The sequence below is a fragment of the Ictalurus punctatus genome, chromosome 22 (genome assembly GCF_001660625.3).
Source record: "Ictalurus punctatus breed USDA103 chromosome 22, Coco_2.0, whole genome shotgun sequence".
Lineage (NCBI taxonomy): Eukaryota > Metazoa > Chordata > Actinopteri > Siluriformes > Ictaluridae > Ictalurus > Ictalurus punctatus.
The window spans coordinates 11,991,482-12,016,805 of record NC_030437.2 but is presented as its reverse complement, the minus strand read 5'-3'; the positions used below and the strand labels follow the sequence as shown (position 1 = coordinate 12,016,805).

The following is a 25,324-nucleotide window of genomic DNA, read 5'->3' as shown; positions in this document are numbered from 1 at the left end:
TACTATTATCGTGTTTAGGTTTCTGTGGACACAATGTTCTAATTCAATTGTTGTCTTTGTGCCTCACTCTTTTTATGTAGTTACTACAAGTTAAGAACTTTGTGGTCACAAATAGAGCTCAAGAGGCCATAAGAAGCTTTTTGGCCATGAGAAGCTTAAATTGTAGTCTCACTATATTATTTCATGACCTTATATAAGGAATAAAACTTGACAGGTTTTGCTGTTAAAGGTAAATAATCCATGACAAAGACAGTTATTTTCCCATAACAGCACATATTGAAGTGTTTTATTCTGCTTAAACTGCAGCAATTTATCAACAGTTAATTTTTTACAATTTAATAATGAATGACACGACATACTTTTTAACCATACATGAGACATGTTACTGGCTGTTATCACTTACCTTATAGCAGCTATAAACAGTTGTTCGGTCACCAGCCTCTCTTTTATTCTCTTTCTTCAATTTAATAAGAACACCTCACCTCAGCGGCTTCATAAAAGAAATGAAAAAGTTCTTACTTTTTTAGTTAATAATAAGTTCACTAAGTTACAGCAAATAGTAAGAAGTTGAAGGTGAAAATAAGCAGGGGATTTAATACTCACACTGAGCAGTATTTTTGTCAAAAGTGAAAGAAATATCTAGCTATAACATTACTCCCGCTGACTGCGATATATTTTTTGCCTGAGATGTTAACTTTGGGACAGAAGTCCAGAGCAGTTCCATTATACAATCATTTCTATTATATTACCACAGTAATGGAGGACCTATAAAAATGACGCATTCCAGAAAATGTTAAAGTTAGTGCCACAGCAGAAGACTTGCTACCCAAATTATTTAGCTGCAACAGATCTGTCCTTAAAAAATATACTTACTGTTAATGCTGTGTAAAGAAGTTATCAAAAACTGTTAAACTTCTGTCATTATGAAAGAAATATGCACATGCGTCTTTTAAAATGCATATCGTTAGTACCTGCTGGGAATGCTTTGATGGATGAACTGAGTCATTTAGTAATTGCTTCGGGACAAGGCAAGCAGGGTTGCACAAATAAACTCAGATTAAATTGAAATTGAATGGCATTCTCAAGAAATTGAATGGCATTCTCAAGAGGTTTAGAAGGTTCCGAATGTGAGACCGCGGGCAGTGGTCTACACAGGAATCTGAGTTTAGTATGCAAAATAGGTCTGCATTGACAAACTGAAATCAGCGTGTATTGGAGTGAACAGCAGAGGTCAAAAGCTTCTTATTACTGCTTTCAGCGCAACTTCTTTCACTTAGTTCAGCTCTAACTTGGAAACCTGGGAACGTGTCAATCACCAGCTGGACAACTGTCAATTACAACCAACCTAGCATTTGAAATGTTCTGTACAGGATAAAGCTTTTACAGCCTGTTAAGTGCACTTGGGGAATATATTAATGATTGTAAGGATAACCTGAACAAAACGTCATCATATAAGCATCATGACCCAACTGTGTGTGCGCACTGCGCCAAGGAATACTCAGTAAGTGTGTTGTTATGACTTGTCAAGGGAAGACTATGTTCCATCCATCTATTTTCTGTACTGCTTATCCTACACACAGTCACTGTGGAGCATGGAGCCTATCCCAGGGAACTCAGGGAACAAGGTGTGGGACACCCTGGATGGGGGGGCAAACCAGATGAAGGCATGAAGAATCTGTTCATATTGTACAGTATGTTTGCCATGTTTGCCGGTCATCCTAACCATACACAAGTATATAATGAAACAATGTTCTTGAGGACTATGACAATAAGATATTGAGAGCAATCTGAACAGGTGCACCAATTGTAAGACAAGAACAATGTATAAAACTAGGTAATTCAGGTAACATAATTAGGGTTGCCAGGTCTGTATGACAAAAATCTACATAACCGCATGACATCATCGCTAAGGAACCCACAAATACCAGTCAAGAAAACCTGTCAATTTCTTGAATTAAATATCTAATATTTCCAAATCCTGTTTTAAAGTCCAAAAATCATGACTACCATTACTGAATATATTCTCAACATTTCATTCAACAGAACATAATTTGGTACATTTTTAAGGAAACTATGTCATTCTCCTAAACATTACAGTCCTCATATTATTACAACAATTGTCCTATGAGAATAAGTATACCAATTGCACAATATGTACAGTACAGTAAAAGCAGTCTATTTTTATTTTATATTATATATACTTTTCCCATACTTACAAAACTGTATTTCTTCTGCTACACAATTTCACCTGTCATTACCACAACCCACATACATACAAAAATGTATACATGCATAAATAGTATCCAAGCCCAACATTTTATGACCTTGCATTCTACAGGAAAACCAAAATGAAAGCAATTAATCTTTTTTAGCTCCTGAGTCCTCAAGAAAATGTCATGCAAAATGATCAACACAAACTCCTGCCTATTAGATATTACACTGCTTCCAGCATAGCCCATATTTTTAACTTCCCATCTGTTCCACACACTGTTCTAACTCTCACTTATAAAACCCATGTTTTTTATTTATCTATCTGTTCTGTATATTGAAATGAAACATAAGACAGGTTGTCTTAAAGCTTTACCTTGTGTGACTGAATACGATAACGTGCAGCTTACACAGTAATATTTTTTATTTGAGATATTGCCTTTTGATTTCCACAGCAGTGTAAAACATTCTCACAATGCCACTTTTTACTATTTCATTGTACAAAATGACGTGTCTCAAGAAAAGACCGACAACCAACCAATCAAACAAACTAAAATTGCATTCTTTAAAGTACCAGGATTCTTGTTTAAGAGATTTTGAGCAAGAAGACATTCTCAGCTTCTCCAAAAAACAAAACAAAAAAAACCCCTTTATTTAAAGGGAAAGAAAACATGATCAGTTGTATGATATAGGCTCTATTGTTATATTCAAATTGCATGATAATATTTTCACGAATAATATAATATTAATCATCATTAACATCACCATTGCTCTCCTGTTTTGTTTATAAATTGCCATAAATCATTAACATGATTAAAAGTTCTAAGTAAAACCCTGTAAGGGAGGTGTTTCTTTCAAAGAGGGTACCAAGAAGAGCTCTTTTAAGAAGCTGAGAGCCCTTGAATATCCAAACAGTCCATTTTTGTAAACGGTTATATATCAATGTTTGTGTTTTCCATGTTTTTTGTCCTTGAAAGCTTTGTTGTCTCTGACCACAATGAAGAACAGATTGCTCCAAACAGCTTTTTTGAAGGTTTTTTGAGAGCATTCAGAATGGCACAATAGGGGAACGGTTCATTTCAGTGTCATGAAATTTGACGCTTGAAGGGCAAATGGGCAAGAACTCAGGCTTCTGTAAAGTTTCATCTGTATATGTACTTGAATGCAACTCTACACTTATTATAGTCTCAATCACTTTTTCTTGTTTAAGATTAAGCACTGGCTCTGGAAGCAACACTGACACTTATTGATGGAAAAAAGGCTACCACTCACTCTCTCACAAGCATGCTCATTGACTCACTCTCTCACTTACTGACACACTCACTGACACAAACACTCATTCACGCTCTCACTCACTCATGCTTTCACTTACTCACTCAGACACTCTTACACTCTCATTAACTCTTTAACTCTCTCACTCAACCATGCCTGCTTTCATCCACTCACTCTTTCACTCACTCACTCACTCACACAGTCACTCTTTCACTCACTCACCCACTCATGATTTCACTCACTCACTCACACACTCTCATTCACTCTCTTACTCAACCAGGCATGCTTTCATCCACTCACTCTTTCACTCACTCACTCACTCACACAGTCACTCTTTCACTCACTCACCCACTCATGATTTCACTCACTCACTCACACACTCTCATTCACTCTCTTACTCAACCAGGCATGCTTTCACTCACTTTCTCACACTCTCACTCACACCCTCACTCACTTTTTCACTCAATCACTCAGTGACTCACACTCTCATTCACTCTCACTCAACCACACATGCTTTATCTCACTCACTCCCTCTCTCTCACACACACTCACACTCTCACTCACACACTTACTCATTCTTTCACTCACTCACTCTCTCACTCAGTCAAACTTTCACTCACTCACTCAAACTTTCACTCACTCACATGCTCATTCACTCACTCACTCAACCACACATGCTTTCACTCACTCACATGTTCACTTACTCACTCAGTCACTCACTCACATGCTCACTCACTCACTCAGTCACTCACTCACTCACTGATTCATACATTCATTCACTCACTAACACATTTTCTCACTGAGGTTTTGCAAGCTGATAAATCTCCACAAAGAGGTGCTAGTGAAGCTCAATACATTTGTGTGTCTTATTGTAAGGAAGGAAACTGTGATAAACACACACTGCAGCTTTTCACCACAGGTAAAGCACAAGATCCGACATGCTACAGTGGTTTTTAGTATCAGTAGCCCTGTGTTAAATGTTCATAAATACCTGCATTGAGCTATTTCGATAAATATGAATAAAATAGAGAAAATCTTGTCTACCTTCAAAATTAGCTTAATTCCCAGTAATGCAACACTAATCAAACACATTTCATTAATGTTCCAACTGACTGAAATTTTATGAAAACATATAAATGCTACACTGTCAGCTACTGTGAATCGCAATACGTTTTTAAGTTGCAGCTTAATACTCCAGGCCTCGGAGGCTGTGAGATTCCTGAGAAACTCATTTTAAATGTCAGATTCCATTCAGTCCATTATGTAACACTTTATTCCTTACAATTTTTCCTTAATGACAAACTTGCACCTTTTTTATATCTAGAAATAGCCGCGGACGTCGGTAAGGACATACATCCAGGCCGGCATAAATTCCAAACTCACAAAAATTACACCTTTGAAAAAGTACACATTTGAACACATTGAAAAAGACAATCAAGGTGAATTTCTCTTGCCAAAACCCTATTTTCCATTGCATTTCTAAAATGCAGTGACATTCAGAAACAGACCTTTCAGCATTGACCTTCCAGGACACATCTAAAATAAATGTCGAAACAGATTCCAAGACAACACAGGCTTTACACACACACACACACACACACACACACACACACACACACACACCGTCATGTGAATGACATTTCACAGTCACTGTGGTTAAGATGTTCAATCTCGGCCTCCATCTCACATCAACACTTTGATGTGCGTCTGCCCTCCTTGTGTCACAGTGCAGACTTTACATTCAAATACGTTCACCATGCCTGAAAATCTCCCTGCAAATGTCAAAAAATAAATAAACCAAGGAGCCACTGAGCCCTTGAAACTGAAGATGTGGCATCATAGGCTTCTTTGAAAGTCTTATCACACTTTAACCTTCTCAGGTCACTGGGATATTGAAATTGGTTCACTGTGTCCTGTCACAGTCATCTCTCATGCTTCTTTGAAGGCCTTGTTATAAATTGTGAAGATCTAGTGTTACCTGAGGTCTTGATTATAAGCAGACACTTCTCATTGTTGGGTGATTTCATGATCATGGTGCATTTTGTATTATACTCTGTATGTATGTGCATGAGAATTGGTGTAACAACGGAACAATGATAGACAAACATTGTTCCCCTGACCTCGAGTACATGTCCGTAAGATGTCGGCCCTTTTTTCTACCGAGAGAGCTTACAGTGGTGATTATCACGGCTGTGTATATTCCACCTGATGCCAATGTGAACACGGCGCTCTCTCTCCTGTTGAACACCATAAACGAGCAGCAGAGGGCTTACCCAGACGGTGTTCACATAATTGCAGGAGACTTTAATAAGGCGAACTTGAAGACTGTACTCCCGAAATTCTATCAACATGTTAAGTGTTTTACTAGAGGGGCGAACACTTTGGATCATGTCTACTCCAACATCAAGCACGCGTATAGAGCCATACCTCTCCCCCACCTCGGCCAATCAGACCATCTCTCCCTCCTGCTCTCCCCTGCCTACACCCCCCTCAGACGCAGTGTCACGACCACTATAAAGACTGTTACCACCTGGCCTGATGATGCATTCTGCAAACTACAGGACTGCTTCGAACAGACAGACTGGGATTTGTTTGAACATCAAGAGCTAGAAACATTAACAGGAACGGTACTGGACTACATCAAGTTCTGTATCGGAAATGTGACTGTGGAAAAAAACATCCGGGTTTTCCAAAACCAGAAACCATGGATGACCAAACAGGTCTGCACACTACTCAAAGCCCGCGACGCTGCCTTCAGGTCTGGTAATAGAGCTCTGTACAGAGCTGCCCGTGCCAACCTGAAAGGCGGTATTAAGGAAGCTAAGGCGGCCTATAAGAGGAGCATAGAGTCCCACCTGTCCAGCAAAAATAAACGGGAGGTGTGGCAGGGTATACAGAACATCACAAACTACAGAGGCCGTGAGGCGACAACAGGAGTCCTGAGTGCGATTCTGGCAGAAGAGCTAAATTGCTTCTTCGCTCGCTTTGAAACATCACAACAACAGCACTTATCTGCTCCAGCCCCACCTCCACCCTCATCTGGCCCCCGTACCAGTCCAGCCCTGCCTCCATCCCCTTCTGGTTCCTGCACCACTCTACTTACTGTGAGGGAACACGATGTTAGACGGATGTTTCTGGCAGTGAACCCCAGGAAGGCTGCTGGCCCAGACGGTGTACCTGGTAACGTGCTCAGATCATGTGCCCACCAGCTTGCCCACATCTTTACCAGAATTTTCAATCTCTCCCTGGCCCAAGCAGTCATCCCGTCCTGCCTAAAATCAGCCACAATCATTCCAGTGCCAAAGAAATCGCCCACCACTAGCCTGAATGATTATCGTCCTGTAGCCCTCACTCCAGTTATCATGAAGTGCTTTGAGAGATTGGTTCTTCAGCACATCAAGGACTACCTCCCCCCAGATTTCGATCCTTTTCAATTTGCTTATCGTGCAAACAGATCCACAGAGGATGCTATTGCCGTAGCTGTCCACTACGTGTTGAGACATCTTGAGCAGCAACAGAGCTACGTACGGATGCTTTTTGTGGATTACAGTTCGGCTTTTAATACAATAATTCCGGACATTCTCGTCACCAAATTGGTCACCCTTGGTCTCCCCCGCCTCACGTGTGCCTGGATAAAGGACTTTCTGACCAACCGGTTCCAGACAGTGAGACTCGGGCCCCACCTCTCCTCCACTCGCACGTTGAGCACAGGTTCTCCACAGGGCTGTGTGTTGAGCCCCCTCCTGTACTGTCTCTACACATATGACTGTAGACCAGTCTACAACAATAATATTATTATCAAGTTTGCTGACGACACCACAGTGGTCGGACTTATCTCAAAAGGAGAGGAGGCAGCCTACAGAGAGGAAGTCCTAAACTTGGCAGCCTGGTGTTCAAAGAACAACCTGACTCTAAACACCAAGAAAACCAAGGAACTTATTGTAGACTTCAGAAAACACAACACGGAGCTGGCCCCCCTCTTCATCAATGGGGAGTGTGTAGAGAAGGTCCACACCGTCCGGTTTCTTGGCGTCCTTATCTCTGCTAACATCTCCTGGACGGACAACATCACAGCGGTCATCAAGAAGGCTCAAACGCGGCTACACTTCCTGAGGGTTCTCAGGAAGTACAATCTGGACTCCAATCTGCTGCTGATCTTCTACCGCTCGTCCGTCGAGAGCTTGCTGACATACTGTATCACGGTGTGGTATGGTAGCTGCACCGCAGCAGACAGGGAGAGGCTTCAGAGGGTAGTAAGAGCAGCACAGAAGATCATTGGCTGCCCTCTCCCCTCCCTGATGGATATTTATACTTCCCATTGCCTCAGCAGAGGAAAAACTATCATTAAGGACAGTTCTCACCCTGGCTTTGATCTGTTCAATCTGTTGCCCTCAGGGAGACGTTACAGGTGCATCAAAACAAGGACTAGCAGATTTAAGAATAGTTTCTTCCCAAAAGCTATTACCATGATAAACAAACACATGTACTGAGTCCACAGCATATGTATATATTGTCTCAAACTGTGCATTTCATAGTACCTCCGCCATCCACCCTAATATCTATCTATCGTGCATATATCTTGCATATATTGTATATCTTGTTTATTTATTTTGTTTATTTATCTTATTTATTTATCTGTGTATTATCTGTTTATTCTTCTTGTGTATTGAATGTATATGTTTGCACGGAACAAAAAGGAGTGGCTCTTAATTTCATTGTACATGTGTATAGTGACAATAAAAGGCATTCATTCATTCATTTTCACCCTTGTAACTCTTTAAAAAATGCATTTAATTTTTTTCCCACTAAGAATTAAAGAAAACACTGTTATGATTTTAATCATTTAAAAACATGTTAATTCATTTTATGCAATACTTCATTTATTTTTTACAAGGTTTCTTTCTGACAATAACTGCATTTTGCTCTTAAATGAGTGCCACATTTCAAAGTAATCAGGATGAGTACTTCAGCCTAGAATTAGGAAATTTACAAAACTAACAGTGGTAGGTATCCATACTGAGAGCAAGAGGATATTAAGCACATTGTAATGATTTATTAAAATGTATTTTTGAATGAATTATTTACTTTTAATCTATAATTTTGGTAACACGGTTGTACTTTCAAAGTGATCTTGTCATTCGATATCACAATATTATTGAAAATAATGAAGAAAATAATAACAACTTTTCCTCTTCCTATGATCTTCAGGAAATTAGGATGATGCAGCAGCTTCCCGTTGAAATATTGCATAGGGGTGAAAGTGTTTAGGTAACAGGGTTGAGGGAATGTGCAAGTAAGATGTACATTTTTTCATAACCTATAATGAATGCCCTCATGGAAAACAATGTTTCAAGTAGTAGATGTTAAATGGATTCACACATTAATGCAAATATAAAAGTATTTTAATAATTGTATTTCAAAGATAAAAACTGGGCTGGGACAGGCAAGCTGCTGCAAATAAGAGCTGTAGACATTTATTAATGTAATTTATGTAAAACATGCACATAGGTTGTGGTAAAGGTCACCTTCATCTTTACCCATGTTTAAAATGTCTTTTACCTTTACCTTTACACACATACTTTATTGGTAAATGTAATATCACTGGGAGATACTGTAAATACCACCCCAGTCTGATATTGTTTGGGTCTTCTTGTGGAATCTGTTTATCCCAATAAACCTATGTTGGATTTCTGCTTAGGAAATCACGAGGAGCGTTATGTGCCAGAGAAATAGCATGAAATTTTGAAAGCAAGATATACATATTGATCAGCCATAACATTAAAAACCACCTGTCTCATATTGTATAGGTCTCCCTTGTGCCGCTAAACCAGCTCTGACCCATGGAGGCATGGACTCCACAAGACCTCTGAAGATGTGCTGTGGTATCTGACACCAGAAGTTAACAGCAGATCCTTTAAGTCCTGTAAATTGCGAGGTGGAGCCTCCATGGATCGGATTTATTTGATCAGAACATCCCACAGATGAGCGATCGGATTGAGATCTGGGGAATTTGGAGGCCAAGTCAACATCTTGAACTCTGTGTCATGTTCCTTAAACCATTCATGAGTCATTTTTGCTGTGTGGCAGGGCGCATTATCCTGCTGAAAAATGCCACTGCAATTAGGGAATACAGTTGCCATGAAGGGGTGTACTTGGTCTGCAACCGTGTTTAGATAGGTCGTATGTATCAGAGTAAGATCTGGCATTTTGGACATGTTCTGACCCAGTCGTCAAGCCATCACAATTTGGCCCTTATCAGCCTTGCCCATTTTTCCTGCTTCCAACACATCATCTTCGAAAAACAGACGGTTTCCTTGCTGCCTAATATATCCCACCCCTTGACATGTGCCACTGTAATGAGATTATCAATGTTATTCACTTCAACCTGTCAGTGGGTTTGATGTTATTAAATCGGTGCACATACCTGTGATAGGTTTACAGCAAATGCCTGTAAAAATGTATGTCTTAGGGGGCGTGGTCATGCTTACTCGAGCATAGGGAGTCAGCTTACTACTGGCTTTTAAGTTCAATATACAACTCTAATACACCTATTAGATGTCAAGCTTCATACACAAGAGCGGGATAACGGGAAAACCCCCCGAAGAAAAAAGAAAAAGAAAAGAAAAACATGGGATATTTTGCTTAACGAGACAACGAGAGCACGCTTCTCATAACAGCAGCACACCGCGTACGGAAGATGAACACATGAATAAGAAATAATCAGGACTCGCCAATGGGTTGCGCGCGTTTGGAATATTCATGAATACATTTGCATACGGCAGTCAGACTTGTCGCTCCTGTTTGTCAGCAGAGCGCAGGTGAGTTCCGGCCAGGAGGAGCGGTAGTTTAAACCGGAAATAACACAAGAAATTTACTTTCACATCTAAAGGAAACCACGAACTTCCCGTGTCAGACACTCGAGCAGTCCTGTGTGTCGCACTATTAATGCTTGAGTTAAAATGGTGCAAGTTGATGTTCGGTACACGAAGGTCGCCACAGATATTCACGATGAAATAGACACGCGCGCAAACGAGGACAGTGATGAAGAAGAACAAGTGACAGTCTACATAAAGCTGTAAGTGACGGGAAAGAAAACAAGCCAGCATTCTGTTTAGTGCAGTTATAAAGATCACGGTGTTGTAATGTTCATTATAGGCATTGTTTCATTACATACCCTCACTGTGTAACCTAATGGTTACATCGCTTAAGGGAATTTATTCTCTACGCTGTTCAACAACAACAACAACAATAATAATAATAATAAGTCGACTTGTTCACTGGTGATTGAATTCAATTCTGTTTGAATGGCGCTTCACACAGCAGCCTTACAAACAGAGCTTCAGGCCCAAAGCCTTAATTAACGCATGATAAATACAGAGCCAGAGCTCATAAGTGGTTATATTTTGCATAACTGCTTTCACAAACCCTAGGTCTAGAAATCCTTAGAATCAAGAATTTTAAAATAAATAAATAAATAATCTACTATTGAACTAGCCTAAGAAATTTCACACGAAAGAGGTAAATATTAAACATGTTAAACAAATCAAAATTCAGCATATCATTAAAAGAAGACTAATTTCAAAAACAACTGATAACACTTTGGGCTATGTGATGTCTTAATAAAACATTCATAAACATTCCATAAATCTATTATAAAGCAATATTCAGTCTGTCCGGGATTTTGAACACAAAGTCAAGCAAATGGCGTAATATTCTGAGGAGTTTGCAGTTGTTGAAAATTACAGCAGATTTTCTGCAGACTTGGGCTCAGAAGTGTCATGTGACGTGATCACAACACACGTTCAGGCAAAGTGCTCTTCAATTTACGTGCATCGAACATCGTCGAGTACAATTAAAAGGTCTCATTTACCAACAAACAACGATGCAAAAGGCCGTGCAGAACAATTTCGTGCAATTGCAATTTTGCCAAAAAAAGTTTTTCGCAAAAAAGCGCACAAAACTCTGCAAGACGCAACGCAAATTTAGAAAAAAAGGCACAGTAAAATCAAGCATTTTGGACTGCAACAATCACACAAAAAATCTGCGAAATACCGTACTTTGCGAATATTGGAGGATTAATACTGGAGGCTGTGGCTTGCTGGTAGAGGCAGGTCCGACAGAGTCCCACAATATACTGTGTATATCAGCTGTTCAACAAATGTTCTCATTCACAACCTTTTTAACATATTACTTATATCTTTTCAGTGACTAATTGTTTTAAAAATGTTGCTATTTGACACAAGTCGGTCAAGAGTCCATTGATTTGCTTGCCTTTCTAGATGTTGCACAATCGTGACAACAAGCTCTAACAGAAGCCCACTGGGGCAGGAATCACGCTGACCCATGCTCACTATATGAACATTTTCAATGGAGGAGTAGCAGCAAAGAGGACAGTTAATGACAGACATGCCACATTTGCATTTTTTAAGTTGGGCTAGTTTAAAAATATTCAGCAGCCACCAAGATCTTGTAGTATGGTAAATAATTGGAATTACACTATTTGATCAAATGTATGTGGACACCTGACCATCCCACCCATATATGGGTCTTCTTCAAAGTATTGTCACAAAGTTGGAACAACAAAATTGTATAGAATGTTCTTTGTATGCTGTAGCATTACAGTTTTCCTTCACTGGCACTAAGAGGTCCAAACCTGTTCCAGTATGACAATGACCCTGTGTACAAAGCAAGGCCCGCACATTCACGCTCCAAAATGTAGTGGAATGCCATCCCAGAAAAGTTACAGTATAGCAGCAAAGAGGGACCAACTCACTTTTAATATCCATGGTTTTGGAATGGGAAACTTTTGCCCAGGGGGCACGGTAGCTTGGTAGTTAGCATGTTTGCTTCATACCTCCAGGGTTGGGGATCAGTTCCTGCCTTTGTTCTGTGTGTGCAGAGTTTGCATGTTCTCCCAGTGCTTTGGGGTACCTCGAGTACTCCGGTTTCTTCCAACAGTGCAAAGTCATGTGTTGTAGGCTGATTGGAGTCTCTAGTGTGTCAATGTGTGTGATTGGTTGCCACATCTTCCAGGTTGTCCCCTGCCTTGTGACCCACTTCCCCTGGGATCGGCTCCAGGCTCCCCACGACCCTGTGTAGGATAAGCAGTACAGAAGTTTCAAAGTTCAGTGTTGTTGCATTTGTAACTGTTTGGCCTCATCTAGCATGTTATTAGTTTGCCGTTACTAAGAGTTCTTTGAGATCCTAAAAAAAACACATTTATCAAGTATTCATGTATCCAAGTATATTTACTGAATCTACATAATAAATTTAAAACTGTTTCAAACTGTTAAACACCATTCTAATACAACATCACTTATTTAAGAAGGCAGTGTCACAGTGGAATGAATGATGTACATGTCATCTAAACTAAAATGATAATTACACATTCAAAACAGTATTAGGAAGCACTATATATAGCCTCTACACCTTTACTTATTTAAGAAACTCATATGTCAGCGGAGTGATTGGGGAATGGAATGGATGAGCTGTAAGCAAAGACTAATAACATGGAAGATAAGGATAATGTTGAACAGTACTCATACTGATATATAGAATTCTGCAAAGTCATCCTACATAACATTACTGATGCTAAACTTTGACTTGTGAGATAAATCTTTTTTTTTTTTAATAAAATCTTTAGCTATGCTTTATAAAAGGCTTATGAATATAGGTGCCCCACTGAATAATTGACCCTACTGAATAATCCTACTGAATAATTAACTGAAAAACCTGTCATATCCTCGCAGAGTAATATACTACTCTTTACTTGGCATGTTGGTGCAAAATGATAAATATCCTATAATGTTTTTTTAATGATGCATTTATTACTTTTATTAGTGTCTGAATAAATATATTTCTATGCATTCCAATCCCACCAACCCCATATAACATGTTTAATTTTAATAATGCTATAAGCTTTGGTCAGAAGTAGGTACACAGTAAAATCCCTAGTGTTGAATTAACACCCAGAGTGTTTATATGAGTCCAATGGACTTATATAAACATTGTAGGGCGTGAATTCAGCACTGTGGGTGTTAAATCAACACTGGTGATTTTGCTGTGTACAATTTTCATTATTTAAATATTTTTCAGTAAAGCTTACATTTGGACTTTGTTCTCACTCAGAGCTCTTGACTGCAACTCTGAAATAGCATTAATACACGTAGCAACCCTCTTCTCTTTTAGAATAATATATATATATATATATATATATATATATATATATATATATATAGATAGATAGATAGATAGATAGATAGATAGATAGATAGATATTTAATTTAAGGTACCATGGAGGATTCATGTTAATCCTTCAGAGAATGCAAGGCAGCTAAAGTGGATTAAAGTGAAGGGCTATTCACTGAGATTCTCTGACCTTGTCATATTTTGTTATCCTGCAGATGATTTAGTTTGCTGCACACATATTGACGCATATAAAAATGCTACAAAACAACTACATTTTGCCTAAAATGTACATTGTACATTTGGCATTTTGGAGTTAAGCAGCAGTTATGGGGTTACATTACCTACATTCTCTCCATGAGTACATTTGAAATCTCATCAATATAGTGAACTGCCTATAGCACTTATAGTAATCCCTGTTGTATATATATATAATGAAGTCTTCTTGATTCTTGACTCAGTTTTTTTTCCAGTTAAGCCAATTCTCCCCTATCACCCAACAGCTGCCAATCAGAGAGGTAAAGGCTTTTGCAGAAAGGCATCAAAAACCACTGCATCTTTTTGAAATGCTGCTAATGCAACGTCCCATGGTAGCTGAATGTGTTTGAAGTGCTAACTGCCCTGTTCTGTATACATGGCCAGAGCCATATTACTCTGCTGCTCTTGACTGGTTTCCCACTGAAGCTAAATAGGGTTGAGCCTGGCCAGTACCTAGATGGAGACCTCCTGGGAAAAACTAAGGTTACTGCAGGAAGTGGAATTAGTGAGGCCAGCAGGGGCTGAGGTGCTCCCCATGTGGTCTGTGTGAGTCCTAATCCCCTAGTATAGTAAGGCCAATTAAACATTTTTTTCAGTATACATTGAAGACATTTGGGTTTGAGATCAAAAGATGAATATGAGACAATAGATCAGAATTTCAGCTTTCATTTTCTCATATTTACATCTAGATGTGTTAAACAGCTTAAAACACGGCATCTTTGGTGGCAGACCACCCAACTTTTAGGTGAGCAAAAGTATAGGAACAGTCTTAAAGCTTAGTCTCAGCTTCAAAATGAGTTGCTTTTCTCTCATAGACATCACTCTGGACTTCATGTTGGTTTATCCTTTCAAAAAAAAAAAAAGGCAGTTTTCACAGGCCAAAACCTAGGGCTCAAACCAATAGAAGACATTCAGAACTAATTCTTTAATCAATCTATCTATCAGGGCACACCTGGGCAGCAAGAAACACCTTTCAGTCACATGTTCCAATATTTTTTATCACTTGAAAAAATGGGTGGGTTCAAACAATAGGTGCCATGTTCTAAGTTGTTTAACATGTCTAGATGTAAATATGAGGAATCAAAGCTGTAATTCTGATCTTGGCCTTCTGATCTTGCCTTGCTGTTCCAATACTTTCAAAGGGGTCTGTAACTACAAATAATTTAAAGGTGTTGTGTGTCCTTCATTAATGAATAAAAGTTGCATTTGTTGACAAATCGCTGTGGTGTAAGCAAAATAACACACTTCAGACCAAGCTGGTATAATCCATTTCATAACGAAAACGTATCACACCAAACCAGCGTGCATTATTTTTATATAACAATATGGTTTGCCGTGTTTTATTCATTATTTATTATACCTCATATTCCTATAGGCGCAATGATAGACTGCTGGGAAAAGCAGGAAAGGGACTCACATGTTTCCGTGTGTCAGTGGCTCTGGTTCTCCTGGGTATCGTCTCTGTGTTTGCGCTTCTTCAGTGGTATGAATGGTGGCCTGATCCTGAAAGATTTCACAGTGCAGGAACCAACATCATGAACATTTCAAAGGAACATGGCGACCATCATCACCACACCACCTTGGATGAAGATGATGAACACGAAGATGGAGAAGATGGCCACCACCATGAGCACACTGCACTGTACCACCATGCTGTTGTTCTGACAGCCTCAGGTTTGGATTTTTTATTTTCATCTCTACCCCAGTGCTTTTGTGCCATTTGAAATACATTTTTAAATGGTTTAGCTTCTCACGGTTTTAATGAGGTATTGTTGATGTTGCTATGTGCAGATAACTGTTCCAGCATTGGTAAGGAGCTTCTCCAGGAGGGTGGAAATGTGGTGGATGCAGCTATTGCTTCTCTGCTCTGCTTGGGAGTCGTCCACCCACATACAGCTGGAGTAGGTTAGTAAGATATCTTTAAATTATCATCTACAAATCAAATAATGTAATAATATATAGTCATAATTGGGAGTATCACCTGGATTCACAATAGGTTTCCTAGATTTTATGATCTAATATATTTTAACTGAGCATTTGGAGCATTGAATTTTAAATTTGTATGAGCTAGACATTTGGTCCTATCCAATGCTGGGGCAATTTTATGTGAGGCAGTATGTACAACCATTTGCCTAGTGGTTTTATTTTCTGTCAGGGGTAATATTTGAATCTAAAACATGGAAATGGGCAAGCTCATAATGAATCTGAATCTTGTATGCAGTATTTATTTACAGTGCCCTCCAGAATTATTGGCACCTGTCATATAAATGAGCAAAAGTGATTTTGGAAAAATTCAAATGAAAGGAGAAACAGTTTTTTTTTTGTTCTAACACAAATGATTTACACCCTTAAAGAATATTCAAAATAAATGCCTTGTGTCCTCCCACACAGTGGAGAATGGTGAAGGAGGGAAAACAATTGAGTTTATTCTTGTTTTTTAAATACTGCTTTTGTAACAACATGAAAGAAGCCCTGCCTGAGACCATCTCACAAATGTAGTACCCGAACTTCAACAAGCATCATTAGAACAACAATGTGTTGTGGTCCGATGAGACCAAATTCATACTTTATAGTCATAGCACACCATCAGAATGTTTGGCAACAAAATGGCAAAAAATGGGGACTACATAAAAGGAAAAGAACCTGATATTCACTGTTAAATATGATGGTGAATCATTGATGCTTTGGTGGTTCAGAATGATGGCAGTATTGAGGACATGAATTCAAGGATGGTTGCCTCTGCTATGAGGTCAGGATTGGCCATAGATAGATAGAGGCTTAGAACATGAGCTAAACATATTTCCAAATCAACACATTAAATGTTTAAAGAAACACAAAATCAGTGTTTGGCAAAGACCATCCCAGTCTCCAGATTGGAACCCTACTGAATACCTGCGGTCTGAATTGAAGCGAGAAGTCTACATGTACAAACCCGAGAATATATAGTAAAATAGCTTAAGACTTTCAGAGTGGAGGAGTGAGACCAAGATCCTTTACAAGTACAGTACTGGTCAATAGTTTGGAGACACTTGACTGAAATGTTTCTCATGATTTTAAAAACCTTTTGATCTGAAGGTGTATGATTAAATGTTTGAAATCATCAGTGTTGTAGACACAAATATAATTGTGCCGACATATTCATTTCTTTTATTAGAAAACTAACATTTTATTTACAAAAAAATCTTTTTTTAAATGGATCACAGCCAATAAGTGTCCAACGTAGATGGGATTTAATACTTGAATACTCCTTGAATACTGTTTAAAAAGCATCTCAGGGAGATTCCTCAAGAAATCGGTTGAGAAAATGCCAAGAACACATTTCTGGAAATTCTAGGCAAAAAGGGGCTCTACCTTGAAGATGCTAAAATACTAAATTATTTTGATTTATTGTGGATTTTTTTTTTATCACAGCATAATTCCCATAAGTTCCATTTGTGTTATTCCAGAGTTTTGATTACTTTATTATTATTATTATTATTATTATTATTATTATTATTATTATTATTATTCTAAAATGTGGAAGAAAAAAAAAGAATGAGTGTGTCTAAACTTTTGACTGGTAGTGTTTGTTTAAAAAAAACATTCTCTGTATGTTGGAGCTCAAAATATCACGTAATTTACTGCTAATGTTATTCTTTTTATTTCTTAATTTTATTTATTTATTTATTTTCTTGAAAGATGCAAATAATTCTGAAGGGTGTTTTGTATGTAGCAGCGATTAGTGGTGTAGAACCATTCGGTGTGCATCTGTGTCTGGAAGTGGAAAATAATGAATAAAATCTCAAAACTAATGCATTTAAAACATCCACACTAGTCCAAAAAGTTGATTCAAATCTCAATAATCTATTAAAGTACAGTAAAAAGCCTAATATAAATATTTAAACATTTTACATGGGTACATGCATTATTTCAATTCACATTACCAGTCGGACCTGTAATGGCTTCTTAGGAGGTTACTAAGAGGCTGTAAGTGGCCTTCTCAAGCATAATTATTATTGATTATTCAGTTAGTATGATAATTAATGGTTCTCGCGTAATGATTCTTAGAAGGGTTAACCTTGACTGAGAGGACACAATCACAAATAACCTTGGTACATTAGATTAATAGTACTTTTCTATAACTTCTGAAACTGTTTATCCAGTAATCATTATGATTCTTGTGGCTTTTTTTTAAGGTGGTATAGTCTCAGCCATCCTGTACAACAACACATCAGGCTCACTCAAGACAATACGTTCCATTGCACCCCAAATGTCATCAACTACCTTTGGAGTCCCATCTATTCTGCAAGGTATCCAAGTACTCCACTCCAAGTGTGGACGATCTGAATGGAGCCGGCTTTTCAAAGAAGCCATAACATTAGCGCAGGAAGGGTTCCTCATAGATGAAGTCCTCGGCAAGGCATTGGAAAGCTATAAGGAGGAAATACGCATTTCCAAGCTGTGTGATCTGTTCTGTGATGCGAGTGGCCGCATGAAATCGGTGGGAGCGATCGTCAAAAATCAGAATCTGTCAGAGCTTTTGCAGAGCGCCAGCCTGAATGAGAACAATTTCCTAGAAATGCTGGCTGTGAAATTGTCCGAAGACCTCTCCGTGAACGAGAGGCCAGACTTCTCAGCTGCCATTCAGCACAGCCATGGAGAAATCAATGACTCTCTTATCATCGAGGGAGAGAAATATTCTGTCCTTTCAGCCAGTTTGCCTTTCTCAGGCAAGATGCTATCTGATATATTAGAGCAAGTCAGGCAGCAAAGCCTCTCTTTTCGGAACGGTGCAGATTTTAACAGGACCTCTGCCTCCTACAGTGCTCTCTTAAACTCGATTCAAGAACGCAACAATTCAGCCTTGGCTGAGAAGTACCCAGGCCTCGTAGACACATTTTCTCTTAATACTCAAAACAGTCACGTTGCTGTGCTGGATAAATATGGTAATTTTGTCATTATGTCAGCTTCACTCAACAGCACGTGGGGATCCGGGCGTTTTTTGCCATCCAGTGGTATTCTCCTTAACAGCTTTAGTTCAAACATCTCAAACTTGCCTTATTTCAACATGCCATTGGTTCTACAACTCATTGAGGACGATGCATCTCATACTGATGATACACAAGACAATGCAGAAGAAAATGAAGTAGAAGTTGTTGCTATTACTGGAGGACTTTCAGCTATATTTAATGCTGCCTTTTTTTTGCACAACAGGATTGACTTAGGAATGTCTTCTAAAGAAGCTATTAGTGGCCCTCTCCTCCATCTAGAGCCGGGAATGTCTTCGGCTTTTTGTCTGTCTGCCACTTTAAATGACTCAGACTTTTATATGCTGTTCTCTGATGTAGGAAGTGAGCTCCAGCAGGTGGACGAGTGCTCGGATCATTCTCTATCCATGCTGCTGCGGTTACATGCAGACCACGTTAGCGCATATGGAGCCCCGGTTGCTAATGCTCATATTAATGGCTACTGACAGTTTATATGTCTGCAATCCAGCAGTGTCATTTTTTATGGTGCAGATGCATTTTCCTTGACAAAAGAGAAAATGACGAGTCTAACCAGTCAGTCATTTTAGGCCATCATTTCACCAATCATGGCGTTCCCAAGGTTTTTTTTTTTTTTTTTTAAGTGCAAAAGGTGAATGAGAGAACAGTTGGTGTTATGTCATGTAGTCATACTAATGGCTACGGAAGGAAGCTTCTTTTAGCCGAGTTTGCACTATACAATTTTGCTGTCTCAGACTAAAATCACACATCATAAAATAATTCTTTGGTCGTGAGTTGAGACTGGCAGTCTTAGAATCCATAATATCATGCTCTGATATGTCATTATTTGATTAGATTATTTGATTAAAATCTCAGAGTGTGACCACTGCTACAATGTTCATCTAAAAACAACGAATAGGAAGATGGCATAGGATTTCTCAAAACTCGGTACAGCTACAAATACACTAGCGGAACTGTTGAAACATGAACAAAACATGTAAATGGGCATCTGAACCTCACTTTGAAGAATGTTTCTGTTTATGCGACCCTGAATGTCACTGTTTTCTGCACTGATTGATTACATAAGCACAACGTAGTCGTTTTCTTTAATCTGAGGTCTATACTTAGAGAATCTTCATCCTATAAGTAAAGGATAATCCAGGGCTAGGTGTGAATTACACAATTTTAAAGCATAAAGGGGAGGAAAAAACCTCCCAGCATGAAACGGCATGCAGTAAAATTGTGTAGTGCACACCTGGCCATGTTTTATCCCATTTATACCATGGTCATTTGTCAGCACTGACAAGTTAAAGCTGTCATTGATGTTTGCAGGGCAAAATTTGACTGAAGGGATAAAAATAATGGTTCATTTTTATTAGTTATGTATTTACTCGTAGTTTTATATACTGGTCTGGAATTCTGCCCGCTCTAAATCATACACATACAGATAAAGTAGTACGACAAGATTACATTTATTTGAGTGAATTATAGTAAATAGTTTTTAGAGAGAGAGATGTGTGTGTGTGTGTGGGGGAATTATCTACATCTGTACCGCATCTCTACTAATAATGAAGCTGTGAGTTTCACTACTGTATGCATTACTGTAACTGCATGTTACTATGGTTACAGTTGTTTATAGGCAGCACATTAATTTAGAATGGCGATTAAACTGACTGGAACTACCTGTGCATTATACGGTTTGAACGCACACCTTCCGGCCAATCAGACTCGAGTATTCAGACAGACCATGGTATAAACTGAAATGGAGGACACGTTATTGCACAGTCTGGATATAGAATTAAGGGTTATTTTGTACAGTAAAAGACTGATGAAATCACACAGTGTGAGACAGACTTTACTCACCTTAGCTGTTCAACATCCACAACATGATGTGGATCCATTTAATAATACTTCAGTCTTCCACAACAAAGAAATGCAGATGTCTGGACTAATCAGGTAAACGGATTGTTCATCCATTTAATCTGTGCACATTTCAATGATCTACTAACTGTTACCCAGGGTTATTAGAGGACACATTTTTACATGTGGTTTGTATTAGGTTTCAATAGTGTTTGTTCATTTTGTGTTAATTAATTTTGCTCTCATTATGCTTGATGGCAACTGATGGAATTACAATTACTAGTCCTTCATGGTAGTCTTTATAAATATTATAGTGATGGATTTAAAACTGTATCTTAATAATGCAGAGTTCCAGAGTAGTGCAACAGTGTTTACCTTAATATATTTTGAATCCTGAAATAGCATAGATATCTGTTCCCTCATGTCCAATAGCGCATAACCGGCCCTGCTCTTTAGGTGGGAAAATGGCATTTCTTCCCCATGTGGAGAAATCGTCAGCATCTCTTAACCAAAGCAAGATATCTATGAATTCATGCATACAGAAGAGGGAAGTTAGCGCTTCCATCCAAGCATGACCAGGAGTTCAAAAAGATGCGGTGGCGTCACATATCTAGGATTAAGCACATGCAAGCCAGTCTAAATGTACACAAGAAGCAGCAAGTCTCACAGAAAGAAACCATGTGACTGACAAATGTCCCATATCCCGTTGAGGATATTTAATTTACTTGACACAAATGTCTTTAAACAAACTGGTTAATAGCCATTCAAGATGTTATGTCATGATTAGTTTGAGTCCTGTGTCTATATCATGCACTGTAAAACTTGTTGTGTCATATTAATATACAAATCTAAAACTAAGTATATGTTTATTTTCACATTAAATGCTGCACAGAAGTGAGAACATCATTCAATTAGTCAATCCAAGTGTACAGTAGTGTACAAGATGTATTAGAGCAGGGATGTCAAACATATGTACTGTAAGCCAGACCCGACCCAATAGAAGCTCAGATCAGGCCCTCCAAAAGAATTTAAAATCCTTCTTCTAAATTAAAATTGTCTTATGGACCTTAATTGAATGGAAAGATTGGGAAAAAGAGGCACTAGAGGGGAAAAAAGAGAGCAATAATCTCAGCTTATTAACTCAGCTACTGACATCATGTGCTAATAATATATCATTCTTTATTAACAAGCTAAAAGGGATGCTTTATCCAGAATGACTTTAAGGGAGAATAGTTATGCAGTGACAACTCATATAGTTTTAAAAAAAAATAATTCCAGTTAAGTCCACTTCATTTCTAGGAGTGTAAACATTCAGTCTGTTCATTGTGTTGTGGTTAATCCATGTATTCTGAATGTACCTTTCCGATAACTGCTGATCAATTAAAACATGTAAGAGGAGTTGTTGTGTTGATGCTTGTTTATTCGTCCAACTTGAGTGCAGTTGACCCAAAATGAGTTTGACTCCCGTGTATTAGAGGACCTGAGAATCATTCTCTATATGGTTTGGTAGCTGTTGTGTGATTGCAGAGAACTAGCTAGTGGGTAGAATTTGGCTATGATTAAATTGTTAGAGATGCAGGATTTTATGTTATATTCGTTTGGATAACCTCATGACGTTAGCAATTTGTAACAGAACCTCACTTGTGTTATTAGCGAAAGTCACCACAGGACAGATATTTCTGAAGGTGTGTTTTGTATTAAGTGTAAATTAGAAACGTCAAAGCTATTAGTTCTGCTCCTCATGTGCTCTCTGCTATGCAAATCCGGTCTATCCGTAGATAGACAACATTATCTTCCTACCTCCGGAGAGCTGCAGGCTTGTTACATTAATTTAGATGAATGTGTGCGAGGCGTGTATATTGATGCCTTGCTTCACACTTCTCTTATCAGAGTGCTGCCTTAGGGGTTATCTGCGTTCCCTATCCCCCTTTGATAAATCTTGATTTTTCATGCTGCAGGTGAGCGGGTCCTCTCTGATGGAAAAAATTGCTTCCATTATTGCTGTGGAAGGAGAATCTTTTCCTTTCCTCTGATTGTAAAAGATGTGGTCTGTCTTTGTCGGCTTCCGTTGTCGGCTTTGATTTTCATCCCTCTGACCCACTGTAATGTGTCGTTCCTCTCCTCCTTTGCAAAAGCAGTGGGACAGAATGCATCAGGGCTCAGGATGTTAAGCTTCAGGATGTGCCATGCATGCTTTAAGTCCTAGTTTTAGGGTGTAACTCTTGTCGGCTGGTTCAGCAACCAAAAATTCTGAGTAATAAAGCGTAACAAAGCATTCATACTGTATATCATACAAATCTAATTATGATAATCTGATTAGAACAGTGCTGAAGTATCTTTGTAGGCTTGTCACAACAGATTTGATTGTACTTTACTGCACATTACACAGTCCTCATAATGTTTTTTTTTTCCTGTTTAAGAAACTTCTATAAAATTAACATTGTAAATTATTTACTTCTATTCTCTTTTTCTTCCTCTGTGTCTGTAACCTGTAGGTTAAATTAAGTTTTTCATCTCAGTGAAACGTTCTTCTTATTTTCCATGCTGCAGTGATACTTTAAATAATAATTCTAAGTGGCAGTGAGTCCATGAATATTAAGGTCATGTTTAAATGAAAATGTTAGGTTCATCTCCGCCTCTGTGGAAGGTCAGCTGCTGCCGGCTCGCTCTCCCACTGAGGTGCTGTCACACAAGTCATGAATGCCGCTTATGATTTTAAAGTCTCACTCAGGGATTTGAGAGCAACAATGTACAAGGGCCAGACTTAGTTTATCCAAAACACTAAAGGAAGTTTGAGCTGGAAATACCAGTGACATAAAGCACCAGGTTTTGTACAAAGCACTAAACGATAGCTGTTAAGTGCAAATATTAATACAATATTAGTAAAACTCTTGTTTTTTTGTGCATGTTAAGGAACTTTGCATGACATATCGTGACCTTAGCAGTGCAAGGTTCTACCTGCCATTCATGTTTAATCCAATGTGAGTGCAGAATTTCAGCTTTTATTTCTTTTATTCATTCTTAATTTCCGCGCTGCTTTGTGTCCTTGGTGTTGTTGAGAAATTTCCACCTTGCAGCTCTATATCTCTTATCAAAAAATTGTGTGAATGGTAAATCATGATATTTCTGAAAAGTGGTTTCCACTGTATAATGTTGAATTTACACTATACACTATATGGCCAAAAGTATGTGGACACCTGACCACCACACCCTTTTGTGAGTCTTTCCCAAACTGTTGCCACAAAGTTGGAAGCACGCAACAGACGAGATTGTCTTTGTATGCTGTAGTATTAAGATTTCGAGCCCAAACATGTTCCAGGATGACAATGCCCCTGTGAGGTTTGCCAAGGTTGCAGTGGAAGAACTCGAGTGGCCTGAACAGCACCCTGACCTCAACCTCACTGAACACCTTTGGGATGAGTTGGAATGCTGACATCACCCGACATCAGTGTCTGACCTCACTAATGCTCTTGTGGCTGAATGGGCAAATCCCCACAGCCAGGCCCTAAAATCTAGTCTAAAGCCTTCCCAGAAAAGTGAAGGTTATTATAACGCAAAGGGGGGACAACAAGCACATTTTAACAAGCATATATGAGTGTGATGGTCAAGTGTCCACATACCTTTGGTTATCATAAAACTAGAAATTCTAGTGGAGACCTGTTTTCTGACAAATTAGACACAATACAGTATGTGTGCTCCTTAACTGGAAGGATTAAACACAATAAATGATTTGTTTCCTGTATTTAGGATTAAAAAAAATCAGTTAACCATCTGATAATATATACTATCACCCCATTCATTTTTTATTATAAATGCACATTTTATTATGCACCTATGTATGGACAGTGTTATGATATGATATGATGAGACATCTAAAAATGCTTATTCCATTAGGACTCTCATTTCTTTCATAAACACTTCTTGTGTCCACTTTAATGTCAAGCTGAAATTACACTTACACATCGATTATTATACTTAACAATTTCTGGACTGACTTTCATTTCTCCCCTGTTTGGTCACCTGCCGATTCCCCCCCATCCACCAGCTCTCTCCTTTCATTCAACAGTTACCAACCATGGAGGGTGAAGACTAACTAACACATGCATACTCATGTTGAGCTGCTGCTCATTCTGAATCAGAGAGCAGTGTAACACATTCAGAGGTAAGCATTATGTACCCTGCTTCATGTACATGAGCTCACTGATGGCTGTGATTGGCTAGTGTCACTATGATTGACGGGAAAATATGCCATCCATCCTACCCAGAGAGCAGGGCCAATTTCCAATTTTGCTACCTCGGCTCCCGGCAATGAATTACTATGAAATTGTCTGGATTCAACCTCACGATTTCCCAATGATAGCCTAAACGCTTTTCTGTTTTCTTTTCTTTTTCAGGATGCCTCAAGCGCAGTGTATTTCTGGTAATTCAGTCACCTAATGGTGATGATGTGACACGAAAAACACCAGAACTAAATTCGCTCTAATTTATAGTCAGGGAAAATGTACATGGCTGTCATTAAGGCGTGAAAGAAGCTCACTTGAACGAAAGGACAGAGAAACTTGTTAAAGTGTGATGTC

The 25,324-nt window shown here is 38.7% G+C and overlaps 1 protein-coding gene across 1 annotated transcript; it reads left to right on the top strand.

Annotated features, from left to right (window-relative positions):
- The first annotated feature begins 10,318 nt into the window (after positions 1-10,318).
- Positions 10,319-22,145, top strand: si:ch73-337l15.2 (glutathione hydrolase 6). The gene is made up of 4 exons (XM_017452562.3): positions 10,319-10,555; positions 15,299-15,597; positions 15,715-15,828; positions 18,099-22,145. Exons 1-4 carry the CDS (start codon positions 10,440-10,442, stop codon positions 19,373-19,375), a joined length of 1,806 nt encoding a protein of 601 aa, XP_017308051.2. The 5' UTR covers positions 10,319-10,439; the 3' UTR covers positions 19,376-22,145.
- Positions 22,146-25,324: the final 3,179 nt, after the last annotated feature.

What these genes read in the sequence shown, in the direction of transcription:
- si:ch73-337l15.2 (XM_017452562.3), top strand. Translation starts at nt 10,440, where the DNA reads ATGGTGCAAGTTGATGTTCGGTACACGAAGGTCGCCACAGATATTCAC. An exon ending in GTGACAGTCTACATAAAGCT is followed by an intron (nt 10,556 to 15,298) that starts GTAAGTGACGGG and finishes ATATTCCTATAG; the next exon opens with GCGCAATGATAGACTGCTGG. An exon ending in CCCACATACAGCTGGAGTAG is followed by an intron (nt 15,829 to 18,098) that starts GTTAGTAAGATA and finishes CTTTTTTTTAAG; the next exon opens with GTGGTATAGTCTCAGCCATC.